A 23,803-nucleotide genomic window follows, 5' to 3' on the forward strand; every position below is an offset into this window, starting at 1 on the left:
TGAATGCAGGCCAGTACAAATGGATGGATTTCTTTACTTATTATTCATCGTGCTGAGGAAAGGTCTTGTATAGGATTATCATTTTGTTATATTGTTTACATGGAGCACAGAACACTTTCTTAACTTGCTTTGTAACTCAATCTTAAACCAGAGGTATGATGCAGGTACTATGTACTTGACTTCAGTATTCTTCATTTCAATCAATAAATGTGGACAAGTTGGTTACCAAAGACTACACTTTTTAGTTGCCTCTATCCAGTATTATGATTGCATGCAATCCCATACATCATCAGCTTTTGCATGTGCTGTGTGTGTAGGTGAATTTTCTTAACTGAAAATGTCCCTTGTATCATTAACACTTCTTCCTGAAACCAAAAGCTACATTGTGTATCTGCCATCGAAAAATCATAGAAAGATAAGATTTCTGAAATTCTGCTGCAGTACCATACAAAGACACCTGGGGTCTATAACATTATAGAGCTTGTCCACTCACCAACTATCACTCCACCTTCTTGAGTTCTCCTGTTAACAAGTTAACTCAACCTTCTTAAGTGCTAGTGAGTTTCTTCTAGCCTCCGATGCAGACTCCTCCCGGCTGTTTTCTTTTTCAAGTTATGGTTTTATACTATTACATTTTTTTTCTTATTGCTGGCCGGCTCCCGGCAAGCAATAAGAAGAAAAATATAATAGTATAAAACCGTAACTTGGAAAAGAAAACAGCCGGGAGGAGTCTGCATCGGAGGCTAAGTTTCTTCCACTTCCCCAACAAATAGTGAGAATTACAAGTACATGTACATGGGCTTTGCGGGGCAAAGGAACTTTGGAGTAGACAGCAGTTATTATCTTAAGTATTGAAAGGAAAGATAACAGTTACTGTAAATTCATTTATTTTAATGGAGACTTAAAAAAACACACTGGGCTAGCAGCAGTCTCCTGGCTCCCGGGAATCCAATCCGGGCCGCCAGCTCACAAACCCAACTGTTTTGGACGGTGTGTTATGTGTGGGGTTAAAACAGTAATACATTTGGAGGTGCATATTTGGGGTGTCTGATGAATTTAAGATTAAGAGGCCACTACTAAATGAAACCACTGTGAACATTTGAAGACTTACAGTATTGTAATGTTTTCTGGCTGCCCCAAGTACATGTATAGGTTTCTGATCACACGAACCTCAGTCTGAGACTAGGGAACACTGGAGCAGGATCAAGTGCCCTGGGCTATCTGTCTCCAGCTTTAAATTCTATTCCATCCCACTCCTTGTTTGGGAGTCCATTTTGTTAATTTTTGCTGTTAAATCTGTTCTTTTATGCTTCCCAAAATACATTTTCATGTGATGAACATGATTTTTCGGATGGATGGGATGAAATTTTTGTCTGTCCCGACAAGCAAATTTCTATCCAGGGACGGAGACAGCCCTATTTCTGACACACTACCCTCTGAGATTAGGCCACAGTATCAAGTGCCACATACTGCAGAGCGATCTTATCATCGATGAAAGGCCATACTTAAGATAAGGAAACAGCAGATAGAGGGGTGGCAGTGTGCCAGTTGTACAGATGGGGCATCAGAGTCACCAACCACTTTCTCCAAACGCTTTCACCACTTTATCTTGATGCTGAAGGATAGAGTACTGTAACTTGATCTAAATTTCGAAGCATGATGAACATTAAGATTCAGGTCACTGTTGAAACTAATTGTATAGCAGCAAGACAATGACAATTTCTTTTTATGGAAGAGTTGATAATGACAACAATAAAATCAAAATACAACAAACATTTATAGTTTATATTTACATGTAGTTTTAATTTGGCTTCGAGTACTAGCCTAATCAATGGGTAAATCAACCCGACATTTTCTACCATCATAGCAATGACACTCTACTGTTTACATTGAAACTTAAAGGCTGCAATTTTGAATAAACATATTAACATAAATAAAATCTACATGACTTTGAAATTTAGTGTTCTGATAAAAATTCATATAAGAAATCAAGACAGGCAATATCAAATGTATGTTCTCAACAAGTTTATTAACAAAATGAGTACTTATTACAGAGCATATAATATCATAAGCTGTACCTCTAAGAGTCTACTAAATACTGCCAGACACAGATAAGGTTTTACATGACTTGGCAGGGAGCACATTAAGAAGTTGGTTTTGAACAGGAGAATAACATGTGCAGGGAAGGGTAGCCACAGCCAATAAGGTAGTTCATGGTTCCAACTGCTCATGCATAGTAGAATGCATTATGGGTAACATGTCAAAGGTGAAGGCCCGAGACATAAACAAAACGTGTCTGGACATGCATATAGCATGGTCTAGACAAGAACTGTGCTAGCGATCTTCACCTTTGACATATTACCCACAATGCATTTGGCTGAGCATGTGCAGTTGAAACTGTGAACCACCTTATTCTACGCACAAGGAGCCGACCACTGGAAACCCTGTGTTCTACTATAGCAGGGATGAATCCCTTATGTCTGTACAAGGGTAAATATAGTATGTTACAAACTGGCACAACATAATTAACACCTAATCCAAACATCACAACATCTCTTGTTTTCACACCAGTGGTCAGCCTCCCTTTGGTTTTTGAACTTCATCAAGTTTTAAGAAAAGCATCCCTTTTTTTTTTGAAAGTTGCAAACATGCATTGACACATACGTTGGTCCTGTGCACACAAAATGGTATAAAAGCGTAGGTTCAATCAAAATACTTTCTAGCAATCAATACTGACAAACTCTGGAATGGAAATTCATGTAGCAAAGTCCACCCATAAGTGCCAAGATAATGCATTTCCATTACTTATAATTTTGGACATACTGTACTTGTTTGGAGTAAGTGGGGGGGTTACGTTGATATTGCTAATTACGTCTCAAAACCGGCATATTATAAAGAAAACTTGAGCTATAATCACAATTGGCTTCACACATACATGCACCCAAAATGTACTCTAACAACTTTTGTAACAAATTTCTTACACTTATTAAAGTATCAGGGCAGTTAGCTGTGATTCTCAGGTTGAATACCTGGTCGAGAGTGACCTAGAAGTGCGCATGTCTTCATATAATAAAAACAGGACTATTTTACAATTCTGTCCAAAATCAAAAGAGATCCCGTTTACAATATTAATCTGAACTATAGAATTCAGAGCAGTGATAGATGGAATCAGTTCTGCAATAATTTTGTTGCTTCTGTGTGCGTCAACAAAATCTGTTCTAGAAAAATTACTAGTAGCTGCATTGTTCTTCAGAACAGTGTGGCACATCAAGTCTTAAAACATGGTTGATAGTACAGAGGTAGATGGCATGGAGCAGCTAATACAATTATAACAGCATGGCATATCGGTGCATTTTTTTAATACATTTGTAAACGAAGGGGGTAGAATACATGATACATGAGGAATCGCATATAAAATCAATAACCACAGGCAGCTCAAAACTAAACAACAAAAGATTAGGTAATAATTTACTGCAGCTTTGTGACAAGGAAATGATGCAGGTTGCGGGACAAATCAACATTGTTTAGTGACAAATTTTATCAACATATTCAGATGTTTGTGCCCTTGACTTTGGGCGACACCTCAGGGGCGAGCCATATATCATTAGGGTATTTGACAGGACGATGCCCCTTAAGAGAATTTCTTCACACGGGTATATATAATATTGGCCATGAGTAGAACAGCTGTTCTGTATGAATTTACTTGTGCTGTGTAAGATTATGATAGTTACAATGTTTACTTATCATAACTTTGTGTCACGATAAAGATCATGTCACCAAATATCTGTTAGGATGAAATAATAGCTGACAACACACAAAGCCTTTACTAAAAGCTGATTATCGGGAATAACTTGCAGAAGAGGGCATTGTTCTTCATTGTATGACATTACATGTTACAAAACCTCTAGCACAGCTTTTGTCTTTTCTATAAGTGATATACTCAAACACACATTGTATCAGCTGCTCTGTCCTCATGTGTTGGTACTTTAAGTCCTTTGTTGTACAAGATGAACTTGGTGAACTTGAGATAGTTGGTATGTTTTATTCACACACAGAGAGTTTCTGGTGGAAACTCCCGTTGTCAAGGTCCATTCTTCCCCTGAGAGATGCACGTACACAGGCATGAACCTCACAAACAGAAGTCTGGTTTGGACTTTTTGGCCTAGCTTTTCCTACCATTTCTATATCACATTTACACTTACCATAATTGAAATCTCTACATATGCTCCTTTACAGTTGCAAGTATGTGTAAACCGCAGCTTGCTTTTTTTTCCTCTCTGACAAAGGTAAGTGACATCAGTCCAACAGTAACGTGACTCTAAGAAAGTTAGTACAGTCTTCATTCTTACATATTTAAGTGTTTGGTTCCCCCTTAATATAAAACAAGGTCAATATACACATCGATTCAATCAAGAACGCAATGAAGTTGATGCTAGTTATCTCAAACTCAAGGAGTGAGTCCTTACTTGTTGAAGACTGTATCGGAAATGTTACTACAAAAGAAAACATCTTATTTTTGCACCTACATGAGATTAATCATGAAATAAAGACTTCAGTTCTCAGTCAATAATGTGATTCCACACACCCTGCCAGGTATTTTGTGTCTTTTTTTTTCTTCCTCTCTCTCCCTTTTCTTTTGTTTTTATTCCCTGTAGTACAAGATGCCAGCGTCACATGGCGTATTTCTTGGTCCATTCCTTTGCGAGTTCGTTATACCGTGGTTTGTCCGTCTTGTAGATCCGCGCGATCTCCGGCACGAGGGGGTCGTCTGGGTTGGGGTCGCATAGCAGGGAACAGATGGACAACAGGACCTGCAAGAGGGACAAAAAAAAAAAAATAGATAAACAAAAGAGAGTCCAAATGTGTCAATGTGTCAGTGTGTACGGTTGGCTTGAGGTTGCCCACTATTATAGTATTACTGCCTAAGAAAAAACATAAACATGGTTAGACTTAGACCTCTGGTTCCTACTACCACCCGAATACCTGACCCGGCTAAGTTCATGCAACACCTGAGGAACTGGCAATGATAACGCACTACCACTTTCTGGGCGTGTGACCCCCACCAAGGGGTGTTGCCCAGTACTGGTGTTAATCCAGATACAAGGATTTGCAAATCAGGATTAACCGTAGCACCTGTTAGATCCGATTCTATTTGCCGTATCCATCCCGAGGTGGATTTAGCATTTAGATATGTCCAGACCAACACCACCCCTCCACATTAGAGGTGGTTTCGGATGGTTAATCCAAGAATTCGTAAATCAGGATCAATACTGTATCCCACCGGAGTGAATCCGGATGAACAATGATGATGATGATGACCGTGCTTGGATGAATCCTCCCAAATCCTGGCAGGAACAGAGTCTAGGGGTCTGTGATTGAGAATTCTTGAGAATGAGAGATAATGTGCTATTATAATTTGCTGAGAGGAGTTTGCCTAACAACATAGACTCTGATGATAGAGATACACCTTTTGAACAAACTGGCAAATTCTTCGCCTAATTTGACCAATTTCTGCTATTGTAAATCAATTTACTTTCACTGTAAGTGTTTGTGTCACCAGAGAAAAGGCCCTTTTTTTAATTTGTGGTTGAAACAATTCTGTTGTACAATAGTAATTGGGAATACACATTTGTGGTGACATGAATCCACGACTAAGTCAGATCACAGCGAAAGCAAAACCACTACTAAATTTTCCAAGATTTACTGTAATTTTCTATACAGCATCCTAAGGAGTCTGTTGGAGACTAGGGCCAAAATATAACTTCGCACTTCCTGTTACGTCACTAGTGGGGCTTTTGTCCTTCTTTGTTTCAGCCTAACATGGCCGTACGTAAAATCCGTCAAAACATACTCTGGTCGACTGTATTGTACAACAATTATTCAGCTACTAAACCAAACAATGTCCGATCGGGAAATTAGCCATAGGATCGTCAAGCTAGTGAACGATTGGAGTGGGGTTTTATCGGATTATCGCACCACGAACAAGTCGAGAATTTGCATGAACACACGCACTTGGCAACGCAACGCCTGACAGCTTTTTTTTATACCGTTCGTTCTAAATGTCGTTCATTTTTGTTCCGTATAAACCGTTTAAATTCCACACGCAAACATTAAATCATTGACAATAGGATGTCTGCTACAAAATCTGCTGACGAAATGTAAGGAGGAAATTGTGAGAAATCATGTAGACTGAAGGAACATGAAAATTTGGTGAGGTTAGAAAAAAATCCGTTGTTCACCTTGGAGATTGTGAGGGCTGGAGACCACTGACTACGCAAGATATCCAGGCAGATAGAACCGTTGGAGTTGATGTTGGGATGATAGATTCGGGTGGTAAAGGCCACTTTTGGCGGCTTGAATGGGTAGTCTGTTGGGAAGTGGATGGTTAGGAAGAAAACCCCTCCCTGGTACGGGCTGTCCGGCGGCCCCATGATGGTGGCTTGCCAGTGGAACAGATCATCCCCGACCGGGCCGGCTGAGCACTGTGCTGGCGGGTCCCGTCCCAGGTCCTGTAGCTCCTTCTTGATTCTTTTCAACGCCATTGTGTCAGAAGAGCGTGTAACACGGCTTTAAAACACCACAAGTCCGCTCAGAGATTCGACAAAATTCGGCAGAATGTCAACCTTTTTTTCGCCTCTCTATCGCCTCAAACGGAATGGCAGTTCTCCCAGCAGCCCTCAGCGATCCTGTCAGGTGACCTGGCAGTGGGCAGAGTATAAAACATTATTCGTTACACGACGATTCGCGTAAATTTGTGAGTAAAAATGATTAACAATACACCAATTTTAGCCTATGTATATTAAGATATGGACTGAAATTACTTTTAAATACTTTAATGTTCCAAAATAAGAATCTTAGATGGATTTAATCGTGAAAAATGACTTACTATGTTAAAAAATGGATGATGTAGCTGAATGTGAAATAGTGCTTACTGAAGATCGACCTATTTTAGGAAATTGGTGAGTCATAGTGAGGGTGGGTAAAACCGTCATCACGGGCAAAACCGGAACCCAAGAATGCGACGGGAAATTTCATGACTAAGTTTCACTTCCCCCAGGGAGGAACTTAAAGTTAGAAACTTAGTAAATATTTTGACTCATAGATTGCTTTTACGTCACGATGATGGCAAGTGCAAGGCAGACCAAAAAAACTGAAAATTTCAGACTCCCCTGAGATTGAATGGTTCGCTCCAGGTGCTGCATTCTTGAAGGCACCTCAGAGGTAGATTCACGTGCAGAGCAGGTGGACAGGTGTTAGCGGTCCTCTTGCAGCTGCGCAACCCTTTGAAATGTTTTCTGACGAAACCCTAGATGTCATCGAGTTCAAGTCGTCATGGAAGAAAGAAAGGTGCTCATTTATGCTCTTAATACCTCTGTGAAGGTATTGTTTTTTGGAGGGAGGGATCAAGCAGTGCAGAGAGTTTGTGTTTTGGAGACTTTGCAATATTGTTGTCAATGTCAACATTGAAAACTTTGACATAATTTTGATACATTGTACATGTTTTAGAATAACTACCGGCATCATATAGATAGAACTGCAGTTTCAACATACTGACATTCATTTGTTTTTGTACTTTGTTGTTGATGACTCTTTATTAATTTGAAAGTCAGAGACAAAAGTAACGTTATATCAAACATAAGACAAGTGACTCATATTCATAAGTAATTTGTACCCTCAACTTCATAACTTAATTAAGAGTTGGGAAATAGATAATTTCTATTTATGGTCACAAGTCAACCCCTCCTAATCATCATGTATATCATATATGTCCAAATCTTGCTTAAGTCTCAGGAGGAAATTTGTTATGCTACAAAGTATACTTGTATACTGGTAGGTGCAAAACCAAGTACATTGCACTTGTTATATATGACTCATTTCCATAGAATTAGATTGGACTTTCTGTACTGAAATAGTATCCGACTACTAGTATGAGTATGAATGATGCACCTTTCAAACTTGAACAGCCTGGCACTTACAACTCTGTATAAATTGAAAGAATTAGTCATCTGGTTTTGATTTGGTCGCTCTGTCTACTTACTCTCACCTCTCAAATAAACGTACCGGTACGTTTATTTTTTTCGCCTCAAAATCCGCCCGTTACATTCTTATTTTAGACGGTACGTTTATTATTTTTTGAAAAATTGGGGCTTTGCTAACCAGGGATCCCTCTAAAATCGAAAGTTTAGGTTTTTCTCCCCGGTATTTTTGCTAGTAATTCGCTATTTTCCGGCCGAGCGGCGTTGATAATTTTCCCCGCCGCTATGAGTATGACCCGGCATTTGTGAAATCCTTGCGGCACTCATAACATATGGGTCAATCTCGCTATGACGTTACAAAGTTAACGTTGCTATTGGGGGGAAATGAGACGCCACACTGACATTATAACATACAATTTTCATATAAATAACTTTGACAGTCTCTGTTTACGTCGCAAACTAAAGCACGCTGATCAAAAAACGTGTCGAGTGGTCAAAGTGCACAGGAAAGAATTCGATCACCACTATCGGCAGCGCGGCGGAAGAGTAATTCGTTCACAGAAGACATATTACACGTAAAAACAGCAATTATAACTTTACTTCCGCAAATATACAAATGTAACTGCCTCCTTTGTCAGTACTGGACAACCAGTACGGAAGTGGTCGTCAGAACAGGAGCTCCAGTACTGAGACTTTCTCAGTACTGGACTTCCTGTACTGGGCAGCTTCAGTACTGGGAACCCTCCTGTCAGGACTGGAAACCGAGCGCTGAGAATCTAACGAGCGTCTAACGTTATTTTCAGGGCTGCATCTCTTCGATGCTTTTTTCCCCACTTCAAAGCTATTGTTTGGAAAACGTTCGAATGAAGAAAAAAATACAGTATCACATTCTGTTACGTTTCAACGACGACAATGATATCCTTGTGGCTTGTTCCTTTATCGGGAGAAAACGTACACTGTTAAAATACCTACCAAAATCTATGTCCATAACCAAGGAACAAAGCAGTACTACCTAAACGTTAGTATTGTACTCGTACAAGTATTAAATAATAAACGTTAGTATTGTACTCGTACAAGCATTAAATAATTTAAAATGTACAGACAACTAAATCCAAAACTGTCCAGTCGGTCCAAACAATGGATCATCCCAGTACCGTATAGAACGTGAGTACAGGACGCCCAGTTCCGAAATAATTTGAGGTCTCGGCTTCCAGTACTAAAGAGTCACTATTTACTGGTAAATCCAGTACGGAACCCGTTACATCCGTAAATCGGCACTAGGTTATCCAGTGCTGAATGACCTCCGCACTGGGTAACAAGTACCGAATGATCTTTGACCTAGCTGGAACGCCAATCCGTACTGGAACCCGAGTACCGAGAGGCGTTCAGCTCTGGAACCCGAGTACCGAAACAAATTCAGTTCTGGACGTCCAGTGCTGACGAAGCTTCGGTACTGGAATAAAGCCGTTCCGTACTGGAATTCTTGTACGGAACTTCCTTCCGTACTGGGGGCCGAGTATCGGCGGCATTTTCTCCACGGTTTCCGTACTGGGCGCCCAGTAAGGAGCCGGTTACATCTGTATATTTGCTTTACTTCCCTTGTGATATGTGTTTTGAGGCCGCAAAATCTCAGAAAGGCAGAAATTTGTTGGTAAACAACAGCATGTTTCGCCATCGAAACATGGCGGCGGCACCACCAGGCGTGGTGATAGTAAAACTAGCAGCTTAGTGCGTATAACCTTCTTTAAAATGATACCGTAAATGCGTGGAAAATATTACATTTTGGGGCAACGATAGACATAGAATTTTAGGAAGGTTTATATCTTAAGATAACCGTAAGAATTTCCAAATTTAGCGGTAAAGTGTGGTTTCTATTGTTAACATGTAATCGGTAACTTCTTAGTAGTATGTGCGGTGTAAACGCTGTGCTACTTTTACAGCCGGGCTCTGTTCAGTATTGTGGGCCCAACCGCGCGGGAACTCGAAATCCGAGCGTCTCACAAAAACTTTGTTCCCGACGCTATGGAGCAAAAGTTTATGGATATAACCCTTTTTTGGTGTTCATATTTGTTATTTGGGGGGGTAATGTCTTTAGAAAATATGATTAGGTACAATTGATGATTTTGATTATATATCAGTATTAAATAATATTAAAATGATAATAATATCCATGTACAACAATTTTCCTTGATCACTTGCTTCAAGTTCCAAGTAGAAAATACATGTATCATGTATACATTTTCAATTGTTGAATTTGAAAGCACCGTTGGCCCCCGGTTTAATAGGGGTCATAGCGGGGAACCTATGCCCAATTTTGAAAATTATTATCATATTTTGCGAAGTGGCGAGGGAGATCATCATGATTTGAACAATTCGCAGCTATATGTACAGTTTTTATGTTCAATATTTTTATACTTGATAGGTACATGTATGGTCCTCAGGCATAATTGAATAGATGCAACCCTGTACCTGCTTAATCTTATTTCCCTCGGACAGTTGTATGGACGCAGTTTACCTCGACTGTCAATTTTGAAATTTTCCGGGGGGTACTTTTATTTCAGGGGGTACTTATATTAGATTTTGAAGATTTGTCCGGGGGGTACTTCTATTCCAGGGGGTACTTCTATTTGAGAGGTGAGAGTAGGCATCATTTGGCTGACTGTCATGAAGTCCAGTCATCTGTAGACATGCTTAAATATATATCATGTACACTGTGGAAAAATGTTTAAGTCATGGCGTCTGGTATGGCAATTAGACTCAGCTCTAAGAAACAACAACTGACATTTTGTATCAGCAAACTTCATGTTTTATTCTCGCTATCGTTGTCAGACGTGTTCGTGACAGCAGCACCCAGACCAGTGAGATCATCACTAATGACGTGGCGGCTCAGAGTGTCGACAGGCACGAAATAGAGGTGAGTATGTGTTGCAAGTGAAGTTCATATGTAATTCTTGCTGAACTTCAAACCATATGTGTCACAATGACTAATTTTTATATGTACTTGTACAATAGCCTACAAGTTGTTCCCTTTGCATTTGGGCAGTACTTAGTGAGTTCAAACCCCATCCAGGTTGTACCAAAGACTTTAAAAATTGTTCATGTGTAGCTTTCTCAGCTTCAAGTACTCAGTAATGATGAGAAAGAGTATGGCCATGGGAGTTCTGTGGTATATGTTCAACTCCCATGGCTTTACTGTTTCTCATTATTGTGTGGCCCAAGGGCTGTAGAAAGATGGGCACTACCCTATACATTGAAAGGTGTGGAATGAGTTTCAACTTAACTAATTATAAGTCCAACTAGCTAAAGGCAGGTAGCATTTGACCCAATACTAACTTATAAGGAAACTGACTGCATATGCATCTTTTCTGTGCATTATGGCAAACAAATACTGTTAGCATTACCTACTATGGGGTTATGTTTTATTGATGCATCTTTACAGTAGTTAATGCCTAAAAGTCTCTTTCTCAACTGTTAGGTCCAGACCGATGAGATCTATGAGAAAGCAACACCATATCGCTTTGTCAACGATAAGTCACAAGTGAGTATTAATTGTTTTCATAGTGTTTAAACTATTAAGCTATAACTGATGAGATTATTTGAGACTGCTAAAAGAATCACATTTTATAACAAACAGTAACTGTATTTCCTATAATCTTCGTAGCCAGCCTAATCTAGCAATCTATCTGCCTTCTGATTTAAGTCTTATCTGAAAAGCAACTAGACTCCTTTGGCCAGCCTCACGCCCTCACCCATGTTCTTTATGTTACACATGAGAAAGATTTGATATCAACACGATCTATAGTATCATTGCTAATGGTTAATGGTTTCCTTGTTCTGTACTTTCACTGTCTTTTTGATTTAGTGTCCTTCTTTATTGGAATATTTTCCTTTTATAGTTGTTTTTATTATTAAGATTATCACTTTGTCAGCAGAAAGGGAACGGATAGTAATGGTGAAAAATGTATAGTTCATATTGATTGTATCATAATGATATTTTGTTGCAGAACTTTAATTTCAGTGAAGCTACATATTTCTTTGGTGTCACTCCCTTTCTGTTTTGTATCTGTCCTTGTTTTTTTCCATGACTCTGACCATCACTAATGCCATCCTAACATATCAATGCAACTCCCATATTCCAGGAGTATCAGGTGAATGCATTTTTATGACATGGTGCGCTTTCAGCTTGCTGCATTCAGCTGATAAAACAAATCACTAACTTTAGGGCTGGAAAGACTACCTGCATTTTGCAGGTTTATGTGATAAAATTGAAGTTGTGCAGGTAATTTTTATGATCCCGCTAGTCCATGATAAATTTGCCACAGTAGCCACATGTGGCCTGTGATTTTGCCCAAAACGTCTTGAATTTTTCACAGAAGGCTACAAGGTACTTCCAGCACTATCTTTGGAACACTATTCTTTTGATAGACAGGAAAGAAAACCAGTGGTGCAGGTAAAATTCTATCTGTCTAATGCAGATGATGCCAAATTTCACCTGTACCAGTAAAGGTACGCAGACTAAAGTATACATATTTCGAGCCCTGAAATTCTATGATATGCAATTTTCACGGTCAATCACAATCAATTTGCACAATGCAAGTCCTTTTTTCAGCAGCTTCCATGCAAAAAAAAGTTAAATTTGCAGTTCTTTTATTTGTATGCTTGCTAGTGTGTATTTTCAAAACCTCCTTGGTATTTCTGATCATGATGAAATCTATTTCACTGATCTTGCAAGTTGCAACCTTTTTTTTCCACTGCAGAGCATGTGTTAAGTATGTGCCATATGTGCAACGTGTGTGTTGTGTGTGTTTGAGTGTGATATGCAATGTTTTGATGGATTACATTTGTAGGGATGTGAATGCCTAGTAACACATTGATAAATGTTTGTTATTGCAGGAACTTAGAGATTTTCTGGAGAAAGTTGAGCCTATGCTCCATACTCAGCTGGAGAAGAACTTACACAGCCATGCATTTGATGGTAAGTGTTCATATCAACAAACATATTCAACTGTCAGGAAATGGTCAGATTTTGAAGAAAAAAAAAGGGAATTCATGATGATTGTCAGGAAATGGTCAATCCAGTTTGTCAAATTGAAATACTGGAATTGGTTACGTATTGTCAAAAAATGGACCAATGTTGGAATATCAGCAATTTGTTTGTACATGTGATTGTCAAATTTCTTAAACCAGTATTGGTGAAATATTGCCTGTACTGCTAATAGTATGTTAACTTTATTTATTTTGTATTTCAGGTTATGATGTAAACTGGCATGAAGAGACCAAAACAGTGACCTGTGTCCACACATTGAGTCATGCAGACTTAGAGCCTGGAGTAAGTATATCGTGTGTGTTTGTGTATGTGTAAATTGTGTGTGTGTGAATATTGATGTGTGTGTTTGTCATTATGTATGTGTATATGTGTATGTATATTTTTTTATGTGTGTATGTGTATGTTTGTATTTTTGCAACTACCACAGACAATACTGTAAGCAACATTGCCTTACATCCTCATTGCTGCTATTTTGTGTGTTGGACTGGAAGGGTTGCAAAGCAGTTTGGATAAAGGGGTGAAGTCTGTCATCCCTGATTGTGGTGTTGTGTGTATTTTCCCCAGCTGAATGTTACGGGTCTATCCTGGAACTCCACCGGCTCCACAGTGGCCGTGTCCTACGGCAGGTTTGACCACGAGGACTGGTGCACACACAAAGTAAGACTCCTCAGGATTCCTCGCTAAGGCCAAACTATGTACTGTAGATTCGCTTTAGTTCATGTCACTTTGATTTATATGTAGTAGCACAGTGGAAACCAAGAGTTAAATGCAATACCTTGGAGGTCACATTTGAAACAATAGTACTATAGTAACTCATATGTTCTCAATGTGATTTGAAAACTTCAAACTCAAGAATACTGAAATTGAAAAAAAATACAGAAGAATTGTTGTAAGGTTAGGATCATATATTCTTATGATGACAACTATTCTTTTTGATCAAACTCAGTTTGGTGATTTTTGTTCATTCTTTATTCCAGTCCCTTCTCTGTACCTGGAATGTTGACAGAAAAAATATCAACCCCAAAAAGGCAGATGTTGCTGTGGATGTTTCTGTAAGTATTGTACTTTGTAGATACACATCCCATCTATATATCATAATGCAGCCCTATGACTTACATGCTATACTAGATCATTTATGGAATGTCGGTATAGTAGATCATCATGTTCAATTGGATGGGAGATGTCAAACAACACTGTCATTTTCAGTACCAAGGACAGCACCAGTCTTACAATTTTGCTCTATAATTGTTTCATTTCTGTACTTAAGTTTTGGTTGCTTTCTTTAACAACAATCATGAGTGTATTTCCTGGAGGTAGGAATCTGGAAATACGCACATCTGTTTCTTGATATCTAATAACATGTTTTCCTGCATGTTACTGTTGTAGAGCTGTCTGATGTGCGTTGCGTTCCACCCAGAGATACCAGCGTTCATTGCAGGGGGAACGTTCAATGGTAAGGTGCTCACCCAGTTGGTCTGTTAGTATTTGCATATCTATACTCTGTTTGATAGTCTGCCGTGATAACCCTTGAACACTTGTTTATACCAGGATTCGCATATCAGGATTCACCAAAGCACAGATCTGTCAAATCCACCTCACAATATCCCCCTCTCGGAGCTGGTTGCTAGATTCACACCACTCACACCAGAATTCTCCAATTGAGATCAATCCCATCCTTGGAAGAATCTCGATTTGTGAATCCTAGCATGAAGTCTTAGACCCTGTTCATAGCAGGATTCATGAATCTGGAATCACCCAGGCACAAAATCGACCCCCTCTCGGAGCTGGATTCGGACTGTTCATACTAGGATTTGCAAGTCGAAATCAATCCTATCAAGATTCTCAAATCCTGGTATGAATGCAGTATTTGAGCTATAAGAAGGCAATCAGAGATGGCAGACTTCACCCCTTCAAGAAGTCATTGCCTTGCAAATCATACAGAAGATACAGTGCAGAAATATAGACAGACAGACACACAATCAAAATAATGGAAAAGTATGTATCTGAAAAATTTCACAATGGTTGTAGTTTTGCAGTTTTACCAGTGACCTCCCCATCACAAATTCACAACACCGCAACAATGTCTCCTTTGTTAGAGAATTACTTCAACCGCTATTTTAGAACATTGCGAAAACCTTGTAATCTTTCCTCATTACGCAAAATAAAACCACAAAAGTAAATAGATTTACGGTAGATGTAAATACACCATCCAGTTGCTGTCTATAGTACTGAAAAGGACCCCATACCTTCCCTCATCAGGTGAGGTACAGCTGTGGGACCTGAGTCAACCTGACACCCCCCTGCTGACATCATCAGGCATAGAAGATGACTCTCACAGGGATCCTGTGTCAAGGGTCATCTGGGTCCTTGACCCGGAGGGCAAAGGCAAAAACAAGTACAAGGTGAACTTACAGTACACTTGCTAAATTTTGTAATTCTATTGAAAAGATTAGACAAAGACAGAAATATGAGATTGAACTAGATTGAAGTTCAATGAAAAGCAGAATGTAATGTTTGACAAACTGTCCAACAACAATTACTGTTATTTTATTTTATCTTCCTTAGCTTGTCAGTATAAGTGGAGATGGAAAGATCTTGGTGTGGCAGGCTTCCCCGCAGTCAAAGGAAATCAAACTATTGGATGGGTGAGTTTTATATGCCACTCGCTACAAATGGACTGTGCATACTGTAAATCACTTTAATATAGCGGCAGGAAAATATAGCATTTAAGGAAAAATGGAGTAGGTCACGGCATTTAATTTCAACTGTGGGAACAAACATTACTGTCTCAAATATTAGTGATCAAATATTTGCGATGATAAAATTTTAGCTGTTGACTTAAGTGACCCTTAAATCAGCTAATTTAAGTACAGTTAACAAATCAAGAATTACAGTATATATGTATGTACATTTCTTTAATTACTCCGTATGTTAGATATAATTCTTTTATTTTGGCTGGGACTTAGTTTTGTGATAGAAAGAGGAAGGATGTTTCAGTTGGTACCCAAGGGACGTCCTTATAATTGACTGAAGCAAGGTATTTGTTTTCATGAGTCAAGAAAATAAATATGTGTAAAGTGACTTTACCAAGTTCACAGCAAAGCTGAACCTAGAAACTGGCAGCTTTAGATCAGATGATGATGATTTTATTCGGTAAGGAACTCGCGGGCAACACATTTACAACCTGAATTTCATCCTTATTACAAATGCGTTTCAACATGTAAATTGCAGATTAATTGCATCATGAAGTGTAGCTGCTTTCTAGAACCTAATTGAGGTGAATGAATGGGGATCCTAAGGGACCCAGAATCTTGCACCATTAATCTGTATGCTCATCAGTGAAGCCATGTCAATTATTCATACCTTAAATGTACTGGCCCAAACTCCCTCACATGCGCACTTTGATTATTACCAAGGGGATTGACAATGACATGTAACATGTCCACTGCTGGGATTCCCTCACCCACATGGCATCTTGTGATGCTTTCTGCTGAAATTATATTTTAATTGATGTTTATTATATCTGGGGTTGAAAAAGCCCCTCTGTACAAACTACAATTCTTGAGCCTGATCAGTACATGATTGTATGTACTGTAACATATTGAAAGGTTGTCACACAGTATTCCATATCGTAAAATGTATTTTCACAAAATTAGGCCACACCAATTTAATTTCTTGGTTAACAGATTTTTTTGGTAAAATTTTAGCATGAGGACATCATTGAAACAGAAGGCTGGTGTAAAAACTTGCACCTGGTCCTGTTGACTCCCTGAAACTGTGTGCACCAAAGTACAAACTATCCTCTGAGATTCTGTTTTCATGTTGATTTTCCAATGTAGCATTTTTTTAAAGATTCCGTTAACCAAGAAATTAAATTGGTGTGGCCTTATAAAAAAATGTATTGAATCACAATGTTTTACATGCAGTTTCTTTTGCATTTACCTTTTAGTCATCTTTGTGGTTTATTGCATTCCAGTTTTTTTAACAATCCTTTTGAGTAAACAAGAATCAAATAATCATGTTTATATTTTCAGGTTCCTGTTGTTAGCTGAAAGCATGCCCAGAAGTATGAGGAAGGGGAGGCTGAGACCTGATGCAGAGATGGGAGGTAAAGCTTGCCTTGTTCCATTATTACCTTAGCCTGCCAAGAAGGTTATGTTTTGGTTAACCATTTGTATGTATGTCTGGTTGTTTGTTTATTTGTATGTGGAATACATTCCCAACTAAAACAAAAAAAATCTACATACGATGTATATAGATTACATATACTTGTATGTAGACTACATACACCTATATGTAGACAACATACACCTATATGTAGACTACATACACCTATATGTAGGCTGCGTGGACTAAATACACCTATATGTATCCTACATACACCTATGTGTACAACATACACCTATATGTACACTACTTTCAGAAATTTTGGCTGGATCTTTTCAATATTTGGTATGTGAGTAAGTAAGTAATTGCAAAACAAAAGACATGTCCTCCTAACAGTTTGCTATGGTACTGCAGCAGAACATTTGATATACATGTAGCTTAACGTTTGCCAGTATGTGACAGTATTATTATCATTGATATTATTATTATGATGAGTTCTGTTTGTTTGTTGTTTGGATTCCTTTAACCCCTGTTATATGTCTTTGCTTTCCAGTGACGGCTATTTCGTACACCCATGAAGACAAGACACTGTTTGTGGTAGGGTCAGAAGGAGGCGGTGTCTTCAAGTGTTCCATGAACTCATCCGATCGTTTGGCTGCAAGTAGGTCTGAGATATTAGAACTAGTGACACTGTTGCTATGGAGGAAGACCTAAGGGTTTTCTATTAAATCATGGTCAAGAAATAGTTTTAGAAATAGCTAAAAGTGTATGCAGTCAAACTTGCCCAAGAAGACCACTCCGAGAGGGGATAGATAAAATATGGTCTTGTGTTCATATATTTATTTATCTGTTTGGCATGTTTGCCAGGAGTGCCCAACTAGCTGGAGGCTATTACTAAGGGTGAACCATGGTATTGTGTCAATGGGAGAAATCATTTGATGGACAACCAAAAGTGGTCACATTGGCCAGGTCGTCCTTATGTAGAGGTGGTCACTTGTACAGGTTTGACTGCAGTTAAACTGTAGGAGAGTAAATTCAGGCCCTGCGGAAAGTAAGTTGAGAAGTTTCGGATGCGCTAGCCAGATAAATTTCTTCTAGGTTATTTCAGATGAATGTTAATAACAGTGAGCAGATTAAATTTGGACTGAGCATTTGGGTTTGGACTAGTGCTTCTAGACTCTCACATTTTGTACCTATGGGTCAGATATTTTGTGGAAAGGTTCTCTGTTACATGATGGATCATAATACCCCCCAGTGAGACTTTTCATGCTTCATTGAAAATAAAAAAATCTCGAAATTAATTTCGAGATTTTTTTTTATTTCAAAATTTTTCCAAAAAATCTCGAAATTTTCCCCAAAAATTTCGAGATTTTCTTGAAAAATATCGAGATTTTCCAAGATAATCTCGATATTTTTTATAGGTGAAACAAAAATCTCGATATTTATTTTCAAGGTAATACAAAAATCTCGAGATTTTCGAAAGCTGTTATAGACAAAATCATTTGCGGTAAAGTTTTGACTAACAGGGGTTCTACACTTCGACTAGTAGAGTTCCAAATGAGCTATGCACTCAAACAACAATTGACTCATTAATTTACAGACTTGTCATGACTTTGTCTTCAATTAAACGAGCTCAGAGTTGTCTTCAGCTTATTAACATATGAATTAAGAGTTTTGGATAAGTAGCTGGTGAACTTGTCTTCAATTGAATCATCTCATAATTGTCTTCACCTCATTAACATATGAATTCAGAGTTTTGAATAAGTAGCTGGTAAACTGCAAATTCTGGTTCAACCACTGACGATAGCAGCGCGGATATTGTCTGAAGCGTACTGCCTGGATGTTTAACCTCATCGACGTAGCTATGGACTTCCTTACCTGTTAATATGTAAATACAAGGCCAGGAAAGGAAGTCGTTGCACAAACCTACTAAGTGTCATGAAAACAGACCTCAAAGACAAAGGAATGGGAAACCTAAAAACTGCAAAGAAACTCAGAGAGCTGTGGCAGCTGGCAGAAAAAAAGACACAGTGGAAAGAAATGAAGAAAGAAGCCAGCCAGAGTTTGTCTCTACAATTACCTGAGCTGCAGAATGCAGTGGATCATCATCATCATATTGGCAATTGCCTTGCTAACAGTACATGTGACGCTTCTATGTGATTAAGAAATGACTGATTGATGACAATAAAGACACAAATAAAAGTTGAAGATGCGAAAGAAATACGACCTATGCTTCACACCAACACATGGATTATCACAAGCACGGTAAGTTGTGTTGAGGAGTCACGCAAGCACAGCGAAGTGAGAATATAACGTCACACAGGTCAACCCACTGGGGGGGGGGGGAAATTGCAACATCTAAAAGCAGCAACTGTAATGTCTCTGTTATTTACACTGACACAACCATCATAGCGACTAACAGAAACTCTGTGTACACCGGCAAACAACAGTAACTGTTGTATAAGTGTAAGAAACGTAGACCGAAAAACTATCATCAAGACTTAACAGCAAAGGTAAGTCACATTTATTCACAATTCAGTAGCTGTCACAAACTCCTTATCGAATCAGGAAGGCACAACCGCACACCACTGGAGCAAAGAATTTGCCAATTTTGTAACTTAGATAAGGTAGTCTGGTAGAAGATGAAGTCCACTTCATTGCAGTTTATATTGCAATGATAGAAATGATCTGTTTGATTATATTATGGGAACGTATCCACACTTTCAATCTAAGTCTAGTATTGAGGGATCCATTTTTCTTATGCATTTAGACCATACAATATTAAACAAATCCATCTCAACCGATATTTCTAACATCACAGAGACACGAGAAGAAGCCGAACCTATGAATTAGTGTAGTTTTAGAACCATTGTTTTAGATTAGTATTAGAAGTCCTGTCAGTGTCATTATATGTACTTTACCACATGTCTTGTATCTGAATGTCTGCACTAAGCCCGATAGGGCATGACTAGGGAATAAACGTTATCATTATCATAGTAGGTCAATGATCCAATTGAATATGAGATGAAAGAATAACGTGACAAATGAAACACCAACCAAATGCAGACCTACGCTTCATGCCACACGCTATAGTTTCAAAACGGCAATCTGACGTGTTCAGCACGCGGATTATCATCAGCGTTGTGTGGGTACCCGGCACAGTTTTCAACAATTGAAGTTCAATGACGTCTGAGGTTCATCATGCTGGGAGAAAACTGCAACATCTAAACGCTGCTGTAGCTAGGGCCCACGGGTTGCAACTTGGCGCTGGGTAAAAGATAGCGTCCAGACAAAAAGACCCTATGGTGCTTAAAAGGACACCATTTTTTGGCGCAAGGGCTTTTGGTTTTGATTTCTTTGCGTTTAGTGGAACATGAAATGCCTGGCCTCTCAGAGGTTGGGAGATTTTTGTTTTCAATTTGTACCTTACAAAAATCTCGCGATCATTCTAAAACAAATTGAAATCTTCAATGAGGACTTTAAAAATAACATTTACAAGTCCTAGAGTTGTTTCTTCGGATTGATATGAAACAATCTTGAAAAAAAAATCGAGATTTTTCGTAGCCAGGACAAAAAAATATCGAAATTTTTTTAGCAAAACATGTTAAAAAGAGTTCAACAACAGTTTTAAATAAAATTGAGCTATGAACTTCGTTACGCATTGGTACGATTGTCACTTGCTTTACTAACAGTACCTGCGAAGTGCACGTTAATAACGCTAACACAACTTGTTCTTATATCTACTAACAGAAACTCGCAGGCATGGTACCCTGGCACAACGGCAAACAGTAGTTTCTTTACAGATATGTAGGGTGGCTTGTAGCTTAAATTGACTACTTGTGACGTGTAAAAGTTTCTATGCTGCATGCCACTTTCTAGTAGTAATGAAAGCTCGGTGTGCAGAATAACTGTCCTCTTCGGCCCTTGAGTCGACGGAAGCACGTGGGTGGAGAAACCTTTCTTGGCTCATGTGTCTCACGCCCTTCCTATTAATTATCTTGTTTGTTTTCATGGAACAAGGGAGCCACCAAGCAAAACTGACCGACGCGGCCACACGTACACTCCAGGGGTGCGGGAAATCACACGTCCACGTTAATCGGTCTAATGTGTCTTTCATGAGGAGATACTTGGCCGTCACCCCAATGAAATCAGATTATGTAACAGATAAAGAAACGGGAAGGTAGGTAGACAATTCTTTATCAACTCAACAAAAACTAATACAATGAAAGACATTAAAGCACATTCATCTGTTTATCACACGACTAGATAATTACTGGTAGTATTTTGCCTTCGACGGGAAATGATCATAGTTTGGGAACAGACAAGAATCAAGTTTCGCTAGCAAGGTAAGTCCATGTTTACTTTAACAGCTACCGGCTTCAAAATAGCATGAAGCAGTGCACAACACCGCGTCTGGCGAGATAATGAATGCAGGCGGTCCTCATTGGTGAAGTGGGAAACAGTGCGGTTGATTCAAACTGGTAGGTAGATTGCAGCCTCCCGTGAGGCTATTGGATTATCGGCAATATCGTATTATTGACGGCTTGCTTTCGATCAGTCTTTAGCATATCGACGTATGAAGTATCCCACATCACGTTTTGATCAATGTCATGGCCTGTAATCTACACAGTGACTTATTAAAGCAGTTTTCTGTATATTGCAACACCGTTTACCGTCAGAATGTAAACACAAACTAATTGCTAACAGGCCCTTGGACCAATCCCTACCCCGGCCGGCGCACCACGCTGTGTTTCTACATCCCACCAGGGCTTCAGGGCATGTGAACCGGAACAGCATATCTGGTCAGTGTATCATATATCGCAGGCTGCCAGAGTTCCCCTCCAGGCTTGAAGGGGGGATATTTTACTCTCCAAGCAGAGGATGGTTTCCGGCAGGTTTTTGACGTGTTTTTAGGCGTTTTTGTCAGGCTTTCTACTTTTTTTTCTGTCTAGCCAACCCAGGTCAATGCCGGCAGGTTGGGTTGGCTAGACAAAAAAAATTGACAAAGTAGAAAGCCCGACAAACGCCTAAAACACATCAAAAACCTACCGGAACCCATCTTCTGCTTGGTCTGTAGGGATATTTGTCATCCATCTACAGTGAACAAAGAAAGTTATGCGATAGCGGAGACAAGTGCAACTGTTTTCTTTTTCTAAGTGACCTTGCCGAAATAGCCCGTTATCTTTTGTCAGTACCAAATGAACCATTACACATACATTGTATACTGACGTTATTACTGGGATGAACATGGAACAAAAGTAATTCTTAATTTACACGAGCTTATATGGTTCTTTATATATCCAGCCATTCTTGTAGTTTTGCCACCGTTTCTAACGTCGCATTGTATCTCTGGTGAAATGTTGATTTCAATCATCATTTTTGCATGGTGATAGTAATAGACCATCATCTTTCTGCTCAACATGTCTTCTTGCCGTGGAAACAGGCCAGAAATATTTTGAAAATTGCCAAAGTTTAGGACATGATGACTGTCTTATCAAATGTACCGAAAAATGTAAGAGGATGTCAGGCCAATGTCTTGACTTAACAATGTTTCCGATGTATCCATTTAGAGTAAGATGTTAGTTCTTTCGCAGGCTCAAAAAATACTTAACCTCGGATGTTTTGAAGTTTAGAAAAAACACCCTTTGGGGTGGTCTCAAAGTGTGATTTTTCTGCTTGAAATAAATTTGTAATCCGAACATTTGAGTTGACTACATACAGGAAAGGTGAGAAAACAGAAAACCCGACAAAAACACCGGAAATCCGAAAATACCTGAAAAACAAGCAAAGCCGGAGCTGCGCCGAACCTCTGCTTGGACCTCCCAGGCATGTTCCCGTGGCGCTAAATCCTAAATTAGGGATGGTTTGCGGAGTGGCCACGATTTTATCGTCTCTGCCTCCCTTCACACATCTCAGTAGTCGATAAAACCGCGGCCAGTCATCGGGGTATGCCTACAATACGACATAAACACCTCTCCCGTGTCTAGTATTGTGTTCAAGGGGGAACAAATTTATGTGACATCCAAGATACAAAACAATGTCTATGAATTTAAAAAAAAAACGCAAAAAGTGCGGCCGAAATTACAAGATTATTTGGCTTGTGGTGCCTGTGATTGGCTGAGAGGAATCATTGCGTTATTTTATGATTTTCACATTTGCCTAAAAACAGCCTTCCGTACATTTAAATACTGTACTTACATATAGACGGTCTATGTATACCAAACACTGCACGGGGCTTATATTTGTCAGGATTTCTGACCACATAAACATCGACAGTTTTGAGCGTCAGGGGCAAAACATCAGCTAACTGTAATTGACTGCAGATGGCTAGTCGTCCGAGCTACGGACCAACTTAGGGTGGCTTTACACACAGTCCACTTCAGATAATCCGAACCGGTTCCGAATCCGGATCGGTTGTCTTTAGACCTACGGGCGGAAGGCCAGTGCGCCACCCGTGGTGCAAGATATTACAGTCGCTCCTCTCATATTTCTTATGTTTGCTACAAGCGTTTTCTGGCATATGAAATAGTACGAGCCCAACAAAAAAAGGAGGATGAGACGCATGTACAGGGACAGGCAAGACCAGGCTTGAATCCGCCGGCGTTCGTCCTCGCCGCCCTGGCTGTACTGCAAGCCGGGCACGTTGATCGGGTCATAGGAGAATACCAAAGAA

General features: G+C 39.3%; 2 protein-coding genes across 2 annotated transcripts in view; one reads left to right on the forward strand and one right to left on the reverse strand.

Annotated features, from left to right (window-relative positions):
* Positions 1–4,303: 4,303 nt before the first annotated feature.
* On the reverse strand, positions 4,304–6,651 carry LOC136431180 (ubiquitin-conjugating enzyme E2-17 kDa). Its single transcript, XM_066422462.1, has 2 exons — positions 6,240–6,651; positions 4,304–4,811 (listed from the first exon to the last, which is right to left on the reverse strand). The coding sequence occupies exons 1-2, from the start codon at positions 6,540–6,542 to the stop codon at positions 4,671–4,673; spliced, it is 444 nt and encodes a 147-aa protein (XP_066278559.1). The 5' UTR covers positions 6,543–6,651; the 3' UTR covers positions 4,304–4,670.
* A 308-nt stretch (positions 6,652–6,959) lies between these two features.
* LOC136431181 (cytoplasmic dynein 2 intermediate chain 2-like) overlaps positions 6,960–23,803 on the forward strand; it is a 28,168-nt gene continuing 11,324 nt past the window's right edge. Inside the window, exons 1-12 of the mRNA XM_066422463.1 lie at positions 6,960–7,347; positions 10,806–10,890; positions 11,452–11,514; positions 12,870–12,951; positions 13,226–13,305; positions 13,588–13,680; positions 14,001–14,075; positions 14,410–14,476; positions 15,283–15,425; positions 15,589–15,668; positions 17,058–17,131; positions 17,684–17,791. Of these exons, the coding sequence (XP_066278560.1) occupies positions 7,289–7,347; positions 10,806–10,890; positions 11,452–11,514; positions 12,870–12,951; positions 13,226–13,305; positions 13,588–13,680; positions 14,001–14,075; positions 14,410–14,476; positions 15,283–15,425; positions 15,589–15,668; positions 17,058–17,131; positions 17,684–17,791 (1,009 nt within the window). The 5' untranslated portion in view covers positions 6,960–7,288. The remainder of the gene's footprint in view (positions 7,348–10,805; positions 10,891–11,451; positions 11,515–12,869; positions 12,952–13,225; positions 13,306–13,587; positions 13,681–14,000; positions 14,076–14,409; positions 14,477–15,282; positions 15,426–15,588; positions 15,669–17,057; positions 17,132–17,683; positions 17,792–23,803) is intronic.

Source organism: Branchiostoma lanceolatum, chromosome 3 (assembly GCF_035083965.1).
Source record: "Branchiostoma lanceolatum isolate klBraLanc5 chromosome 3, klBraLanc5.hap2, whole genome shotgun sequence".
NCBI classification, from domain to species: Eukaryota; Metazoa; Chordata; class Leptocardii; order Amphioxiformes; family Branchiostomatidae; genus Branchiostoma; species Branchiostoma lanceolatum.

Coding starts and splice junctions, on each gene's coding strand:
- LOC136431180 (XM_066422462.1), bottom strand. CDS start 6,542: ATGGCGTTGAAAAGAATCAAGAAGGAGCTACAGGACCTGGGACGGGAC. Junction 4,812..6,239: donor CAGCCCTCACAATCTCCAAG/GTGAACAACGGA, acceptor TCCCTCTTGCAG/GTCCTGTTGTCCATCTGTTC.